The sequence below is a fragment of the Cystoisospora suis genome (genome assembly GCF_002600585.1).
Source record: "Cystoisospora suis strain Wien I chromosome Unknown contig_184, whole genome shotgun sequence".
Taxonomy (NCBI): Eukaryota; Apicomplexa; class Conoidasida; order Eucoccidiorida; family Sarcocystidae; genus Cystoisospora; species Cystoisospora suis.
The window spans coordinates 26,064-43,217 of record NW_027152986.1 but is presented as its reverse complement, the minus strand read 5'-3'; the positions used below and the strand labels follow the sequence as shown (position 1 = coordinate 43,217).

The 17,154-nt window shown below is 53.7% G+C and overlaps 4 protein-coding genes across 4 annotated transcripts; 2 read left to right on the top strand and 2 right to left on the bottom strand.

Annotated features, from left to right (window-relative positions):
* Positions 1-152: 152 nt before the first annotated feature.
* On the top strand, positions 153-1,782 carry CSUI_000454 (uncharacterized protein; the record flags this gene model as incomplete). Its single annotated transcript, XM_068060688.1, has 10 exons — positions 153-303; positions 365-410; positions 467-639; positions 696-868; positions 924-998; positions 1,054-1,114; positions 1,227-1,345; positions 1,401-1,596; positions 1,656-1,679; positions 1,733-1,782. The coding sequence occupies 10 exons, from the start codon at positions 153-155 to the stop codon at positions 1,780-1,782; spliced, it is 1,068 nt and encodes a 355-aa protein (XP_067927333.1).
* Positions 1,783-2,551: 769 nt separating this feature from the next.
* On the bottom strand, positions 2,552-3,824 carry CSUI_000453 (cyclophilin precursor). Its single transcript, XM_068060687.1, has one exon. It carries the CDS (start codon positions 3,513-3,515, stop codon positions 2,997-2,999), a length of 519 nt encoding a protein of 172 aa, XP_067927332.1. The 5' UTR covers positions 3,516-3,824; the 3' UTR covers positions 2,552-2,996.
* Positions 3,724-5,647, top strand: CSUI_000452 (uncharacterized protein). The gene has a single exon (XM_068060686.1). It carries the CDS (start codon positions 4,211-4,213, stop codon positions 5,309-5,311), a length of 1,101 nt encoding a protein of 366 aa, XP_067927331.1. The 5' UTR covers positions 3,724-4,210; the 3' UTR covers positions 5,312-5,647.
* A 1,164-nt stretch (positions 5,648-6,811) lies between these two features.
* Positions 6,812-16,275, bottom strand: CSUI_000451 (uncharacterized protein; the record flags this gene model as incomplete). The annotated part of the gene is made up of 10 exons (XM_068060685.1): positions 14,138-16,275; positions 13,363-13,650; positions 12,544-12,589; positions 11,490-11,543; positions 10,920-11,012; positions 9,894-10,064; positions 9,208-9,242; positions 8,659-8,746; positions 7,636-7,837; positions 6,812-6,922 (listed from the first exon to the last, which is right to left on the bottom strand). Coding segments are annotated over exons 1-10 (2,082 nt in total), but the record flags the coding sequence as incomplete, so codon positions are not given.
* Positions 16,276-17,154: the final 879 nt, after the last annotated feature.

The window sequence follows — 17,154 nt, the reverse complement described above, 5'->3', positions numbered from 1 at the left end:
CTGAAGTCGTCACTCTTGAGGTACCACGAAACCGGCGGTACATACAGCAGGACTCAGCCAGTGCGGCACTTCTCTGAGACGGGCTCTATTCTGCGGCGGACATGTTATTTTGGCCTCCGGCATAACGTCTGGCATCTTTGCTGAGAAACACGATGGGATGCTTTTCTCGAGTCACTGTTGCTGCTCTTGCCGCCGGCCTATGCGCCGTCGCCAGAGCTGCCGAGCCAGGCAGTGAGCCCTTTGTCCAAGGAACTCTGACGCTGAATGGCAAGACGTACAGGGCCGTGTGCAACTGTAGCGAAGGTATCATGGAGTTCTCCCGTGCTCGTCCACGCTAGAGTAGAAACGTAGAGTGAGTTTATAGGCATGACAGACGTCGAGAGGAAGCTGGCCGAGGTTGCACCGATCTGGTACGTACGAAGGCCAGTTGATGACCCGTTTGCTGATTAAGCGTGCCCCCTTTTAGCAATCCAAGCAAAGTGAAGATTCACCAAGATCATTCCTCGGCCATTGGACTGAACGCAGCGGAAATTCGAGCCAACTGGGGACAACCCGCGGATGTCACGTTTGCACGGGTCAAGGAACATCACTTCTCCTGCCTTGATGACCGTATCACTGAGCCCACGTTATGCACGCCCGGTGAGACTAATCCTCGAAGACTCCGTGGTTCCGACTGCGAGCAAACTGGCTGACAGGAGGCGATCTTGGGGAATTCACGCTGGCCCTGGCCGTCAGCGGAGTCCCCTACGACGAGGCGACTGCCACAACAATCCTGAGCAACTATGTGGCAACGCTTCCCCCGAACAGACTTTTTTATCATTGTACGGATGAAGCCGCACTCGCGAGCTTTGACCGCTCCCTCGGAATCGTGAGCATGATACTCAATAGTACACATGAGAAGCAGCTGATGGAAATATTTTCAGGAGGGTCTCGACTTGATGCAGCCGGACCCGTCTTTGCAGGCGGACATCAAGACAGCTTTAGCGCAACCCCGGAACGTGAGCTGCGACGGCTGAGAGCGCTTTGGCAGTAGATGAAGGGATGCTTTCACAGATTGGCTGCTCTCACTTCCGCAACATGGTCAAGAACCCGTCCTGGTACGCTCCTCATCTATCTCAGGAAATGAGGAGACCACAGATATCTGGTGCCTCTTCAGGTATCACGTCGGCAAAGGTTTGGCTCTCCATGACCTGCCTCCAAGAATCAGCAGTTGCATCGCACTGTAGACCTCCCCTTGGTTGCCATTAGGGCTTTCCTGAACGTGGCGTGGGACAGGAACAACCCTAGCCAGAAGAAAATGTATGTCGACGTTCTCAACGGAAAAAGTGATCCGAAGGCTTTTGTGGTGCGCACCTTCGCGAGTAGCCAGTATTCTTCCGCTTCATCAGAACTGTCATCAGGAAGTTGCGACTACAGAGGACTGCGAAGAGTCTGGCATCGCGCCGCTGCTGGCGCCGAAGACAAGAACGTCGCAGGCACTATTCAGCCATCTGAACGCCGTGAACGACCGAAGAAGGGAGCTCGCCAATTTTTTCACCCAGAACGGATACTCGTCGCTGTCAGCTGAAGAATTCCGTTCCCGTATGGATCGCTACGGTGGGTCACGCTACACTTTTGTTCACCAAACACGGCCTCAAGGGAGAGCGCACCCACAGGCTTTCAATGGCTGGAGACGACCGGTAACGTTCCTCGGCTGTGCGAGCCTGACTGCTACAACGCCTCCGCCTTTCAGGTTCGGCACTGGCAAGGGGCCTTCCATTCTATAGGATGACGTACGTGTAATGAGTAAGAAGTGGTGCCGCCCGCGCACCTTGGGGGCTGTTACCAGCCGCTACAAGACTGTGTTGTCCGCGTAAAATCCACTACGGCATGTGCTGCCACGTGCTCGGGACCACATGCAACAGAAACTCGAAAGAACAGGCAGAGCAGCAATTTCTTCTCATTGACCAGCTGCCTTGTTATCTTCGGTCTACTTTACCCTAGCTGAGACATGTAACACACCCGGCCACTCACGGAGGCATTCTTCCACTTGGACGGCACTAGGGCACTGTCTTAGCAGTCCCGGAAGCTGCTGCCATCTACGCAGGGCTAGCCTTGAATGCGAGGACCTGGCTCACTCAGGTCAGGGCCTAGCAGTCCTGTCCCAGCTGACCACCGGCCGTTTCAAGGAAACAAGTGGAGACAAACCAAAACTGGCTGACAGCCGTTCCTGAGTGTAGCGCTGAGGACACGTCGAGGCTTTCTTCCGAGTAACTGATATAGTCTACGCGTCCCCGAAAGCGGTGCAGCGGCATCGGGCTCTGCGTGGCTTCCCTTGAGCCTTACAGCGCTTTGTGACGCCTCACCCGCCTGTCGCTCCCCGAAGTAGTATGTAATTAGGGACGCATGCAGCTATTGCCATTTAATTCCCGAGTGGCACTGAAAACCCGCCTATCTGTCTCTCCAACCCTGCGGTTTTCCTCCCGCGTCTTCCCACGTTCTTCGGAGAATTGCATCGTCATTGAAGCACAGGGGTGGGCCTGCGAGCTCCCAGTGGAGTTACACGAAACCTGGTGCTGAAGTCAATCGGGAAAAACAAGTGCACCAAGAACTCTCGAAAGCCAACTAATGACTGCCAGTGTAGCGTGAACTAACATGCACTACACTACAACGAGGGAACTTATCACAGCCGGATTACTGGCTGAAGTGAAATGAAAGCCGTCGGTGTTGCCAGATCTTGCGAAAACCAGGCGCTCACAGAACCTGCTCCGCAACCATGCTTGCCGGATGGCGAAATCACAGCTGAGGAAAACTGCCTCCAGAGCAACTCTGGTATGAATGCAGGAAGAGACTGCAACGAGAAATGCTGCCTGGACTCGTAGAACTGGTCAAAAGCAGCACCACCACTGCGACACAAAGCCCAGGAAGACCACGCCGAGTCCATCATCACAAGTCTGGGCCATCCGAAAGTGCTGGCAGTCGTCTGCCCTCTCTTGCCCATTCGGTTCCTGTGGGGTTTACTGCGTTACACCGCAGTCAGCTACCACAACAGGCTGCTTCACATTACCAGAGGCACTTCCCTGTAGCTCCATCATCTTCACAACATCCTCTCCCGCTATTACTTTTCCGAAGACAGTGTGCTTTCCGTCGAGCCACGGACACGGCACGGTGGTTATGAAGAACTGCGAACCGTTGGTGTTGGGCCCAGCATTCGCCATCGACAAGAGAAACGGCTCCGAGTGCTTGAGCTTGAAGTTTTCATCCGCAAACTTGGGGCCATAGATACTTTCGCCTCCAGTCCCGTTGAATCTCGTGAAGTCGCCGCCTTGGCACATGAACGATGGGATGATGCGGTGGAAAGTGGAATTCTTGTACCACAGCGGTTTCCCAGAGCTTCCCACTCCCTTCTCACCTGTGCAGAGACATCTGAAATTTTCTACAGTGCGTGGGACGATCGACTTGAATAACTCGAATTCAATACGGCCTGCAGATCTGCCGCCGATTGTGATGTCAAAGAATACTCTAGGGTTTGCCATGTTTCAAGTAAAAGTGCGTAACAACAGTTAGGCCGCCCACACGTGAGGACACCAAGTTCTGCGACAAAAACGAGTGCTCTGCAGACCCAGAGAAAAATGTCTACGTCGCCCAGAAAACGGTGACGCGGAGTAGCCAGTGAACTACCGCTGCCCTCCAAGTTCAGAAAGACGAAAGGGCCTGGAAACTGCCCTGGTGCCGCAAGGGAGAGGTTGAGCATGCTGCAACTTTTCTCTGCGGCCGCCATGCAGGCTGAGCAGAGGCGTGAGTTGGTCTCTCGTGCCTTGCTAGGCGCCCAACCTGTGTTCTGTTCGCTTCACGGAGAACACTTGTGCTTTTAGCGTGTGTGCGGAGGGCTGTCGAGTGTAGCACTATATGATGCAGCAGGGCGCCGCTCTCGCAAGACGATAGTGCTCTGAGCCCTTGCGGCGTCGTGCACTCTTCTCCCCTGTCTTTCATTTTGTCCAACCCTTCCAGCAACGGAGTTACGTGTTCGACAGGCTGCTGCTGGCAGCTGGTCACTCCCATGAGGGCCCTGGCTAATGGCGTGGCACCCCGACTCCTCTGACGCGAAGCTCTTGTGTTCAGGTGGCGTTTGCTTCTGCTATGTGCAGTTCGGACGCATGTGACCAGGGAGCCGGCCTACACTGTCTCTGTGGTTTTTAAGGCATTTAGCCGGGGTCTACAGCCGAAGCTAATGGGAGGCCCTCAATTTGCTCAAGGGCGAAGGCAGCCCGGGTGGTTTTTTTTGTCTGTTGTCTTCGCTTTCACTTCCGTCTTCCGCCATCTCCCGTGCTCTGCCGAGAAGACTCTAGTGTACAATGTGCGATTTGCTATCTTGTCATCCAATTCTGAACCAGCTTCCGGCATGCTGGGACAGGTCGTGCTGAAGCAAATGCCACCTGTGAAACAAGTCGCCGCGCCGCTGGCACAAGAGTACCTCTCCTTTACCGGCCCTATCCCCACAGAGTCAGGACAATCCGAGCCAGCAATCGAGGCTGATTGGCTGTCGTTCAACGGAGGAACCTTCTCAGCAGCTCTTCAGGAGGCCAACAAACAAACAGCGCACAGTTTGAAGGAACACCCTCAGGGGATCTTCCCGCTTTTTGCGTTACACCTTTCGCTAGCGAAGGAAAGTGACAGTTCTATGAACGGCGTAGCGCCCCCGCCACTCGACGTGTCCGCGCCTCTGTCTCTCCTGAGACAGCATGAGGGCCCGTTCTTGACTTCGTGTGAGGGGGCTCCTTTCGTTCTAACTCTTCACCTGTCTCCTTCTCTTGTTCCCTTTTCGGCCTCGATTCACCAACACCCGCAGATGGACAGGCGTGTTCCTGAGGAAGGCCCGTCTACGCTATCTTCTGGTTTATCTTCTGCTCCGCTCCAGAGAGAGACACCGCACCGCCTGATTTCCAACTGTTCGCTGTCACCTGCCCAGGCCTCCGCGAAGGGAAAAAGCGTCCCGTCCCCTCCGAAGACAGAGCCACCAGTACCATTGCTTGAAGTCGTGCTTCCACCCTCAAGTGCTGGGACGGGTGTTCCGCACTTTCCGGCGTATTTCCCTGCTGAAAGAGCGTACCACAACGCTCATGGCATCCAGCATACAGAAACAAGTGAGGAGGAGACCCCGCCTCAGCCATCTTTTTGGCGGAAGTATTGGTGGCTGATCGTTGCTGCATTAGCTATGGTCACGTTGATGGGCGGCGATGCCGGCCAAACGCAACAATCCGAGCAGGTTCCTCGACGCCCCGGGACAGGAGGAAACGCAAGACCTCGCGAAGCTACTGACAGAAGAAGATGAAGCGGGCCTAGTGCAACTTTCTTTGCATGCCTCTGTAAAGCATTTCTGATCTATTTTCCGTCTGTCGTTAGTGCTGGAACAAGGCCGCAGCTAGTCGGTAGAAACTTGTGTGTCACTCACGCGTGTAGCGGAATTCCGTGGGATATGCTGTTCTGATACAATGTCGATATGTTGGTTGTGGTAGTGTGACGGCTTGTCGACCAGCAAAGAGACTCAACTGGGTTGTCTCGAGTCCTCATTCATAGCTCTACGTACAAAGACAATATGCCATACGGTGCGTGCGGCCAGACCCCCTGGCATGCACGAACAGCCCGCGCCTCAGCCTGGCCACTCCGCTAACAGGTTGAAAGAGAGTCGGCGTCACGCGCAAAGCCTGCGCATGTACTAGGTTCATTTGGTCTCTCGAAGTAGGGTGTGTGATTTTGGATGGTGACACATCAAGAAGGATCTACACTATCTCATCACTGCAGCACTGCTCCCGGACATCGCCGGGGCAGCCGTCCAGAGTGGCTCCGACACTTTCGACGCAATCCCTGGCGACGTCTGAGCGATTCTACAACCGTAGCTTTGGCTTCTCCGGCTTCCCCGTTGACTTGAGTGCGAGCCAGGTTTCACCGAAGAGCAGTACGACTGAACCAGGTTTAGACTGTAGATCACTGTGACTGAGTCGAGCTTTGCTGCCAATGACAGTGAATGCGCTGGGTCTGCTTTCCAGAATCAGCTAGTCCCCGCCTGCAACCATTCTTTTTAAGGGCAGGTGCCGAATCGGCACTCCAAGCTGTTTCAACCGAAGAGAAGCCGTGCTGATGCAATATCATAAAACACGTGAGGAAAAAAACCAACGCGAGCCACCCTGCAACGGAACCGTGAACGTTTGACGTCGTCTGCTCTTCATTATGATAATCACACGGAAACTCACGCGACTTGCATTGTCCAACCACATCGTTGAAGTTGGGGGCCGTGTTGCACGTCCTCAAGCCATCAAACTCTCTACGATGAACTGGACCAAGGCCTCACGCCGGAATACATCTTTTAGACGAACATGGAAGAAACAACTGACCGCTAGCGTAAAAGCATTCAGCCACCCGTGTATCTTAACCGCTCCTTCTCTAGACACCTCCTCTGCACGCAAAAATTTCTTTAACGTTTCTCCGAATACGTCAGTGTCCGCAAGATGTGTGTTACGCTCAACTGGTACAGCCAGTTTCGAGTTGTCCTTCGGTGTCCGGGTGGTCGGCTGAACTGAGAGCGCAACGGAGTGACAGGTTGTCAGACCGGCCAACCCCTTTGACACCGTCCCAGATCCACAAGGCTCGCTGTCCGGTCTCGCATTTGGAGGGCCTGCATTTGGTGTCTCTGCCGAATCAGAAGCATCCTCCGAAACAGCTTCATTTCTTCTACATCCGCTTAGCGACTCGTAGACCGAACAGGCTTTCAAAGAGCCTTTCACCAATCTGGCGGCGTCACTCAAAAGCTGTACCCTGTTTCGAAGGAACGTGGAGCTGAGTAGAACGATGAGGTTTAAGAAGGCGCGCAGTGAGGACAAGAAAAAAGGAGCACACAGGAGTAACGCTGCTTTGCTGCAGTCAGGGACTGCGTCTGTACTGCAACCTGAACACGAACAGACCCGCAACGGCATCCCGGAAGAGTGCTAACTGAAAGTAAACCAAAACACTGACCCAGCTAGGCCCCCCAGCAGCACAGCTCTGTTACTAAAAGGGAACTGCCGCCTGAGATCGATGCGTGAATCTTCCAGAATCAACTTGTGGCACCGCGGGACACGACGTGGCGGCGCCGTTTAGCGCCTCTGGAAACTGCTGATACCCAAATAAGTTTTATACACAAAGACACAGGAGGGACATCCTGAGTGACAGGGTTCCCCAGGCTCGCTTCGCTGTAGATACATGCTCACAGTCCGACTTGGTATGTTCGGTGGAGTGAAGAGCTCGCGTGAACAGGCAATTCCACTAACATAACATAATGGGGCTGGTGCACACCGTCGCAAGCGAGACTCAGTCGTTCTTCGTGCTTTCTTATTTTGAGCAACCCCAGTATGCTCAAGCCGATGCACGAGGACTCGACAGACCACCCAGGGCGCAGTACGACCAGAAGCACCTTGAAATCTGTACGAGAGGCTCCGGCGTCAGTCACGACACACACAAATCTACGGAGTGTCGGTACCCTGGCCCAGGCCAGGCGCGCTGCTATCATGTCGTGGTGCAAAGAGGTCAGCGTGAAATATACACAGGGCTGAAGAGCCACAGAGGTCCACACCGTTCTCTCCCCAGCACCGCCCCTGCTCCTAGAGTTTCTCCAGAGCTTACTGTCTGGGTCGAGAAACCTGACCACGAACCGCTCTATGAGTTCAAGCCTTCTCCTCCGAGTTACTGCCTCTTCGTTGTGACCAGTCGAGCGAGCCAACGGCGCAACTTTCCGCTTCATTTCCCTGACTCGTCGGAGACTCGCCTCAGCCAGCAAAAAATCCGCAAGTCGCCACCAGGTTGATTTGCTCCCTGGACGCAGCTCCTACACACAGTCGGGCCAACGCGAAACCCACCAAACGCCGTGCACCTGGGTTCGCTGAGTCGGCCGCCAGTAAGTTCCTCAAGACAAGCGGTGAAAGGGAAGTTGGAGACGAGGAATGATGAACCACGGCAGAATCCATGCACCGTTGTCCTTACGCTCGTCGGCGGAAACCCCGACAGTACGGCAAACGAAAACGCAGTTGCAAGCCAAGAGAAAAAGAACCAAGCCGAACAGCACTACAGGGGCCCCCGGTCGAAGCACAGGGAGATACGGAGAGACTGTGCAGCTCAACATGTCTCGCTTACCCTGTACGCAGCTGCTCAGCAGGTGAGAAACTGGACACCACACTCACAAGAAAGAGTGAGTCCCCCGGGCATTTCGCCCAGAGACGCGGAGTGCCGGCCAGAGCTGTCGCGGCCGTTTCCTCGAGACATTGGATTCCCTCGTGTGACGCCCAAGCAGTACAAAAAGAGACCGCGCCTTGCCACCGAAACGGATACATACATCCCGAGAGCGAACAAAAAATGCGGGTAGGTACCCAACTGCTTACAGCCTCGTCCTCAAGTGGGGCCATCCGGAGTCGCACACATCGAAAGCATGACGATAAACGATGGACGCAGATGGCAGTGCCCGTTGTCTACTCGAAAGAGACCTGCCTGAAGAGTCTAAAGCCTTGCGTGCTGCATCCAAGTTGTTGGAGACTACCAGACACGAGATATTTCTGATTCCGTTGCCTAACAAAATGAGACCGGAGACTTTCCCCCGGTGTCGATGAGAAGGTAGGCGATCGGCTGTTTACAAGAATGAGCTCCAAAACATACCAAGGCAAGCACAAGACAAACAAGCTGATCCCGCTTCCTGAGTCCGCTCCAAACTTTCCTAAGCAGCCGGAGAGCCTCCTCACTGCCGCTGAAGAAAGAGGCAAGGGGGCAAACAATCTTCAGTAGAGAACAATCCATCCAGCTGTACCCGACAGCGGGCCTAATCGGCTCTCCAGCACAGCGAGAAACGAAGAATTTCGACGTCTTCCAGGCACGCACAAACTTCTTCATTGACACAAACGTCGATACACAAAGGCAACCACCGTAGCACTACCCAGAAATGAAAACGTTGAGACACACGCAGATCCCCTAACACGAGACAAACGCTGCTTCCTACTGAGGCAGCGCGAACCCAACACGGAGGCAAATGAGCAAGCGCGCGGGCAGAGATCAACACTGACTCCACTGTGGGCGGCAGACGCTTCGTCCACATGCTTGTCCGTGCAACCGTTAAAAGAGCAGGCTTGCAACTGCCCCCGTCCTGGATCGTCTGAGGCCTTAGGCTACCATGGTTTGCCACTGGCGGACTGCGTTTCGAATCGAGCCTACCAGTGCAACTGGACAAAGCGTCTGCTTGCACGCGCCTGCAAATAAGCAACCACCCGGGTAGCCACTCCGCTACATACAAAAGACAGCAAAGACTACTTCTATCGGACCAAGCTGTTTCTGAGTTTCGGCACGGGAGACAGAGCAGCAACGGAAGCAACTACCAGCTGATGGCGCTCAGTACGTTCGGGCGACGGAGGACACACTGCGCGAATCTACTGCCGACTGGATACGCCTCCCCCCGAAATACGCAGCCAAGAGATCCCGTCCCGCGTGTGGTAAAGACAGCGGTCACGTTGGAGAGCTGCTTCTTCGTGCAAGGCCTTTGACGTGCGGTGAACCACGCCGAAGACACCTTCGTGATCATAGCCCTCTCGACAGTTCAAGCGGTATCCAGTGCTCTGCCCACAGAAAACACGTGGTGCTGGCCGTGTCTATTCCAAAAAGAATACGGACCAATGCACCTAAGACAGAAGCCCCGGAGTTTCCATTGCCCCACGTTAATCACTCCCCTCCCTACTCGATCATCCAGACAGTACGGACAGTTGAAGAAGCGGAACAAACGAAAACGAAAGACATGGCGCCTCCAGCTCTTCGTTCGACCTGGCTATCTACGCATGCAAAAGGACATAGCGTCCTGAATGCTTTGTACTGCTTTTTGAATAACTGTGTTGAACAGTAAGCATTACCAGAGCTCGTCGCGATCGTCTCATCTCGGATGGCGCTGCCTCCACGAGCTGCGCAGCCAGTGCGAGTAAATGATTGCTACACCAATCCATCCTAGCACTTCCTTCGGAAGCCGAACGTGCTTCTCCCAGTCGTCCTGCTGCCCTGGTCGCCTTCAGCTGATCCTGTCTCATCTGGAAAGGAAACCGGAGAAACAAAAAGCCTACGCCGACGGGAAGTACCGCCGATTCAGCGACTTCATTATGAATGGAAAGCCATACCCGCAGGTTAGTCTGCAAAACTGCGGCAAAACCGTTCGCATAGTGGACAAGCGCACCCTCGTTGGAATTTGAGGACTGGAATAGGCACTTTACAACCGGCATTGAGTTCTACTAAACTGAAAAGGCGTAGACACACTGCTCCGACACACCACTCCTTCCCCTTTCAGAATTCAAAGTTTCCGGGCAAACCGCTTGATGAGAAACTACGCACTTCGCGACTTCCTGTCGCTTTTTCTTCTGTACCACGTGTGGAGGGGCAGTCTGCCCTGAAATTTCTTCCTCCATAAAAGTCGACAACAAGAAAACCGTAGCTCCTGGTAGAGTAGCCGTCCAGAAGAGAACGAGGGGTGCGGAACCACACGAATGTGCTCTGTCGGACAAATCAGCTGTCTGAAGCTATTTGTGTTCAGGTTTGTAGTTAACCGGACGGTGCAGCCGACACCATGTACATGGGTGTGAACGGCTCCAAGAGAAAGGAGATTCACACGCGTGCTTCGGGCTGGCTGTCGTCAATAGTACTAGAGGCACGACCTCTGGGCACGCCGGCCGCAGCGTGGCTTACATGATTCCGACAGCAGAACAAGAAATACAACGCAGCCAGAATCACCAGACCACAAGGCCAGATTTCGATGTGTAGCTGTAGTTGACCCTACCCGCCCCAGAAGGTATTCTTTGTCTCGCCTCACGTGACAGCACTGCCTAAGGATACCACGATACACTCGCATGTACGTTCACAATCCAAACAATCTAGCTTCTGTCCCCGCTTACGCGATGCAGAATATGGAGCTGGAGGCTGGCGAATAAAGGCACCGATGGAAAGATCCGGCATAACCCTGAAATAGTTCCTTGGCAGGGTGCCAGCTGCATGAAGCGACAGAATGAAAGACATGCCTGAACACTTCTCCTCCGGGACAATGCTCCTGTTCTTTCCAGCCAGTTGTTCTCTCCTGGCATCGAGAGCGCCACTCCATTCAGTCGCGCGAACACTTATAGCGCGGAACGAACATTGAAACACACATAACCACATACGCGTACCTGCGAATTTTTTCAGCGCTGACGGAGCATGCTCACGTACAGAAGTCGCCCCGCTATCCGATGTACCAGTTTACGTAGCTAGTTTTTATATCATTCCGATGTTGAGCCCAACAGAATCCGATTTGAAGGGCTTGATTTACTCCCCGGGTGTCTCGCGGACTGGCGAACAGTGTACGGGACATTGCACTGAAACTTAACTCAGGCTTAAATTAACAGAACAAATCACTACTGATTGGTGCTTAGCGTGTGGTTGAACAGTGAAAAAGAACGACGGAAAACGGATCAAAAGTTCCCGGTACTTACGTCTTTGTGCCAGTTGAAGGAGACGAAGAGCTGAACGAGCACTGGCGGTGGCATCTGTAAATCAGAAAGGACCGCCGTACGACCGGCCATAAATAACACAGGACGTCGTTGCCGACGGTAGGCTTATCGCGATACGCAGTACAGATATGACGGGACCTACCAAGAAAAGAATTCTGCGTACTGGTGATTCGTACATAATGGTTCCCCCGCCACACGTAGTGCTTACCCAAGCAGCCCTATGCGATGCACATGGAGTGCATTCTCGGAGCACAGGGCCGGCAGGGAGATGAAAGCGAAAACTGAATGCAGCAACGTCGCCGGCGCTGCCTCACGGCCCAACACTAGGCAGTGCCCCGTCAGGGGTGACCGGGAACCCGAGTGGCGCGCAGTTGACCATCGACAAGAACGGTTTGCCGATCTATAGTATAGAATTAGAACATGAGAACAGAATGCAAGGTGAGCACCCTACCACATACACACGCAGCCCTGCTTTTGAGAGTAGAGTAATGCTCCGTGAAGTTCTAACACTAGCAAGCTGACGCATGCCCGTGTCGGAGAAAAAGCACGGCGGACTCTTGTCAACATAGAAACCATTATCACCTGCCTATAAGATGACATGACTGCACTGAGCATGCGGACGCTGTCACCAACTCGAGCTACAGCAGGATGAGACGTCTTGCTGCCAAGGGATGAGCACGTGTACACGCAGACTGCATGGCAAATGCGTCGTCGTAGCCGGCCAGACTCTGGCCCATCAGAGCACGGTCGGAAGAGCAGGCTTCTGGCAGCCCTGTCGTGGGAATCTATCCCACTTCGCGCAAAGTGGGTATCATACTGCGGCGCCCTCTGTGCATCACGAGATGGAGAGAGGAACCCTGACTGTGGAGTGCAACGCACCCCGGGGCGCCCCCGTCGCATCTCTTCACCCTTCATGGTCGAGCAGTGAGCCTTAAACCCTAAACAACAGAAAAGATGAGCTCGTCTTTTCGCACGGTCGGAGCGAAAAAGATGACAACCCTACAAGTTGTAGTGCTGACACGTCTCTCTCCCATACCTTTTTCTTCTGGATACACCAGAAAAGCACCGAGCCGACCTCAGTTCTGTAAGCAGATGTGGAGAATCGCCAATAGTCAAAAGAGTATGAACGGCAATATGGAAAGAAGCACCGACCTCCAAGTTAGGAAGCATATAAACACGGCATACCATTTTCTACTGGACCAAGTGCGCCGTAACCCCCACGACAGTGATCCCGCCTATATTCAGTGCGGACGGTCGGTATAAAAGACCAGGCAGGTAGTTGCGCATCTCCGATGGCTCCACACTGCAACTACTGTGACCGCAAGCGAAAGCCAAAGCTTCACTTCGCGAAAACCATTTGATAGAACAAGCCGGTTACTAGTCGCCATTGTGGACTGAGGAAACTCGAGTAACGCCCTGGGATTACAACATACTACTACTGTGCGTAAGAGTGAAGTATCAAGGACCTTGGACAAGTTCCAGAGAAGAAGAAAAGGTTCTGCCCGCTAGCCTCCTTGAAACCACCCATCGGGCCTGCGTAGGACAACGGATACCTCCCCTACACCTGTCTGGAGAGATACGTATGAACGGCAGCGACATACACGGAGAGATAGATAGGAAAAGACCACAAAACAACGTGAGTAGCGGTTGAGCCTCGAAAAAATCGGGGCAGGGACGTTCACATCTGTGTCCATTTCTCCCGTAGATGGTAGTAGTCAATGACTTCCGACTACTGAGATGTTCGCTTGATCCCGTCATACATCTCAATCTGTACGGTGTGGCCGAATGAACAGCTGCCCAGTCCAGGTCATTCTGTGTATAAACCGCCGCCGTCGAGTGAATAACAGAAAGTCACCTCAGCTCTCTTGGGACCTTCGCCAGCATTTTTCTCCACAGTTTCGCAGCTTCGTCTTGGCAAAATGCTCTCCTGCCGCTCACATGCCGACTGTCACCTTCCTCTTCATTTTCCCCGTCATCTGCCTCGTCCTCGTCGCCAAATTCTTCCTCCTCACTCCCGTGTGCGCGCCTCCTGCTACGAAGCTCACGTTCAAAAGACAACTGAAGGGAGAGGAGGACCTTCGCTACAACAAGAGCTGCCGCGGCAACGCAGTCAGAGCCTGCCAGTCTCCAAGCCGCGATAGTGCTGTGAAACCAATGAAACAGGACCCCACCAGAAATTACCATTGAGTTCCCGATAACGGTATCCCTGATGCGGCGGAGCCTCATAGTTTTCCAATGAGCAGCGGGGACAGTCTCCAGGGTATGTTCGGACAAGGAGAAATATCCATACGCCCAACTGGACGAATATGCATTAGATGTTGTGTATTTACATCTATAGACTGTTATCTGAATATGTGTATCTGTACGTATACATCTCACATAAGAAGCCGAGGCGAGGGCCGCCTGGACTACTACAGGGGAGAAGACGCCTACACACGCTCTCATTCTCAGTTTGTCGGCTCCGAGAAGAGATACACATCACAAAAAATAGTTTCCGAGTAGCCGTCTCTGGAGTGTGCATAAGTACGACTAAAGATTGAATGAGACCGAGTGGGCTAAAGATCACGCGATTCTCCTATCACGCGCAAGCCCCCCCACACCGCATATACACACTTCTTGAGGTACCATACCTGCTGCCTTCCCAAACAGCGGCCTGCATTTGCTGGGCGGAAAGCAGGCGATCGATAATCTGACAGCAAATCTGACCTCGCATGCTGGAGGTACACTCCGCTGCTTGTCTCCAAAGCTTCCATTGAACTTGTTCAACTTTGCGAATCGCTACGTGAATCTGTTCGTGCAAGGACTCTTGTACAGTCCGTTCGTTTTTCTGAGACGCCGAAGTCCCAACATGAACGAGGGGCAGTCTTTTACACTGTTCATTGTGTGGACCGAAGAAGCTCCGACCTGCTCGCGCCACGCATTCCTCTACCAAGCCCAGAAGCTCTGCCGGGACACACGCACCCGGTCCGACGTCCCTGAGAAGAAGAGCAATCAGCCGGACTGCTTCAGTGTATGTGCACGCAGGAGCACCAATGGTTCCTGTAGCCTTGATCCATTCTGAGAAGTCCCGCCACACACGGCGACCACCAGCTGAGTCGCTCGGCCCGGAAGACGAATACAGAGGAGAACAATGCAGCACGAAGTGTTTGAGGTTCGGCTGCTGGAGAAGCCGCTTGGCGAGGGTGAAAATCATATACCGGAGACCTGTTGGGAGATTTGGTTGTTGCTGAGCAGAAGGGCTGTGATGTGGGAAAACGCGGACCTTCCCCGTCCCCTTGCCTCTTCCGACTTCCTCTGCTTCATTCTCTTCCTCAACATAATTGGATCTGTTACCGCGTGCACGGAACAACTCTTCTTCATGTTGGGTACAGCTTTCTTCTTTTCCGCTGTAAACGCCAATTCCCCTGACCGTGCTGACAGAGCCACTGTGCACCTTCCTCTTCTTCCGATTAGGGGAGACAGACATAGGTCTTCTGCTCTCTTCTAGCTCAGTCTGCCGAACCGAGAAAAGTTCTGGACCTCCGCTTGCACCTCGCCTCCCTTTCCAGACGTCTTCGAAGTGACTCCGTCTCGTTTGTCTATCTCGTCCAGCCGGATACGTCTGTGCCTGCTCACCTCGCCCCATTCTGTCCCGAGAGATCCCTTTCACGTCGATACGAGAGAGCGCTTCATTTTTCAAGAAGAAAAGGCTTAGAAAAACACGTGCCGACAACGAGGGGATTTACGGAAAGAAAGAGACACTGCAAATGGTAGGGAGCTTCCCATGTGGCTCTTAGACTTCGAGGTACATACGTTTCCAAAGCAATGTCCTGCCTGATTTGCGGAGAAAGACAAATACCTGACCTCGTCCCATGTGGTGCTCAGTCGAACCAGTCCGTGGAATTTCATATCCCGGTAGAAGAGAGCACCACGGAGACCGGCTCTGGTGTCTTGGAGAAGAGTTAGACCTGGAAATCGTAGCCATCAGCTGAGATACATACTCCACTGGAGAATGCGACGTGCAAGAAAAGTCATATTACGACAAAGTATTCTTCCTCCCCTTGCTGCGAAGAAGCATACGGGCTCAGCTCAACGGAAGCATACAAACAGCGGCTGCGAGGGAGCTCGCACAAAACTGACCTATGGTCCGGCAGCCCAGAAAGCGCTAATCCGTTCTTCAGGATACAGCGACGAGCAGCACATGGTAGCACCGCGAAGTCCGCACGTTTTAGAAACACGCGCATCTCGCTCGTTCGCATGCGCAGAAAAAAGCTGGCCAAGTGACTCTACATCTGTTCTGGCGATTCCATTACACCCAGGGTAAGCAAGCCGAAGAGATCTTGACCCTCTGACCGATCCCGCGAAAGCCTTTCTTCTGAGGACACCCTTCTCCTTATGAAGTCCGGGAAGAAATCGCATTCCGTTGATGGGCAAGCCAGTGCACCCAAAAAGATACGGGTACGTTCTCCCACTCTCAGTCCCGGTGAAAGTGATACGGCCGCTTGCAAACATGGGGAAATTGAACGAAGACGACAAAAAGCAAAGACGGAGTCCCTCGAAGTAGTTGCTGGGGCAGGCAAGGTAAAATAGACCAGTCTTTCTTGCCTTGCGGGAGAAGTCGAAGTTTCCCGGGAAAAGGCATGCAGAGCAACAAGACGAACCCAGGCCATGTGATACGTGTGAATGAGTGGAGTCCAGGAGTCGGAATTTCCCTAAACTGCCGTCCTTCCGTATGGCTACGTTTGTAGAACCACGGCGGCTCGAGCACCCGACAGCGATTGTATCAGATCGGAAGACTGAAGGCGAGCACAGACTGTGCACCAAAGCAGTCCGTTGCGCGCCAGCTGCAGAGAAGCCCAACACTGTCTGCGATCAGGACGTGCCGCAGTGGCAACCCCACTCGCGCCACATACAGGGTTCGGTGAGTTCGCGCACCGTCCTTCATGCTCTCAGGGATTCGGTTCATGGCGACGGGCAAGACGTGAAGGCCTGGATGGAGTCTCTCCAGCTAAGAAGCAGCTTCTGCAATATATACCATGTTCCCCGGGCATTGGAGGTGCTCCCAGTACAGCCACGTGAAAGTTAGGCTCTTTACACGCACGCTACTATGTGTCTGTACAAGGGGACGAGTGCTCGCGCAAACCGTTAAAGCGAAGGCGAGTGTAACCTGCGAAGCCCCTCCGCGCCCGAGGGGTCGTGCTGTACGCCAGGTTGTAGCTGCAAGCCGTCGCTGGCTCTGTTGAACTATATGCTGATGTGCCTGATTCGCTCGGTGGTGTGCCGTGCGAGGAATGCTGGCCAGAAGGTCCGGTGCGTCCGTAGTAGTATTGTGTCCGTGAGTCGTGGCTACGGAGCGGAAAGATACGAACTTTCCGAGTTTGTGTACGGTCGTGACACCAGAATCACTTGCCCGGGCAAAACAGTGATTCAGGGTCTTTCCTGCGGGGCAGATGCTGTCGAACGATGAGGGCCGAGCGATCACTAGCCCAAGCGAATGATGCGAAACAACCGCGGGACTGGGGGCGGGCGAGCTTGCTGGGGAGAAAGATCAAATGAACCCCCGCGTCACGGCTTTCTTGAGACGCAGAACTACGGGTCACCTGGCTGGCCAGAAGCGCCTTCCTGTCATGTCACCAACCTTTGATAGTTGGACAACATGGTTGACTTC

Bases quoted from the DNA above. Each gene is read 5' to 3' on its own strand.
- CSUI_000453 (XM_068060687.1), bottom strand. From the start codon at position 3,515: ATGGCAAACCCTAGAGTATTCTTTGACATCACAATCGGCGGCAGATCT.
- CSUI_000452 (XM_068060686.1), top strand. From the start codon at position 4,211: ATGGGAGGCCCTCAATTTGCTCAAGGGCGAAGGCAGCCCGGGTGGTTT.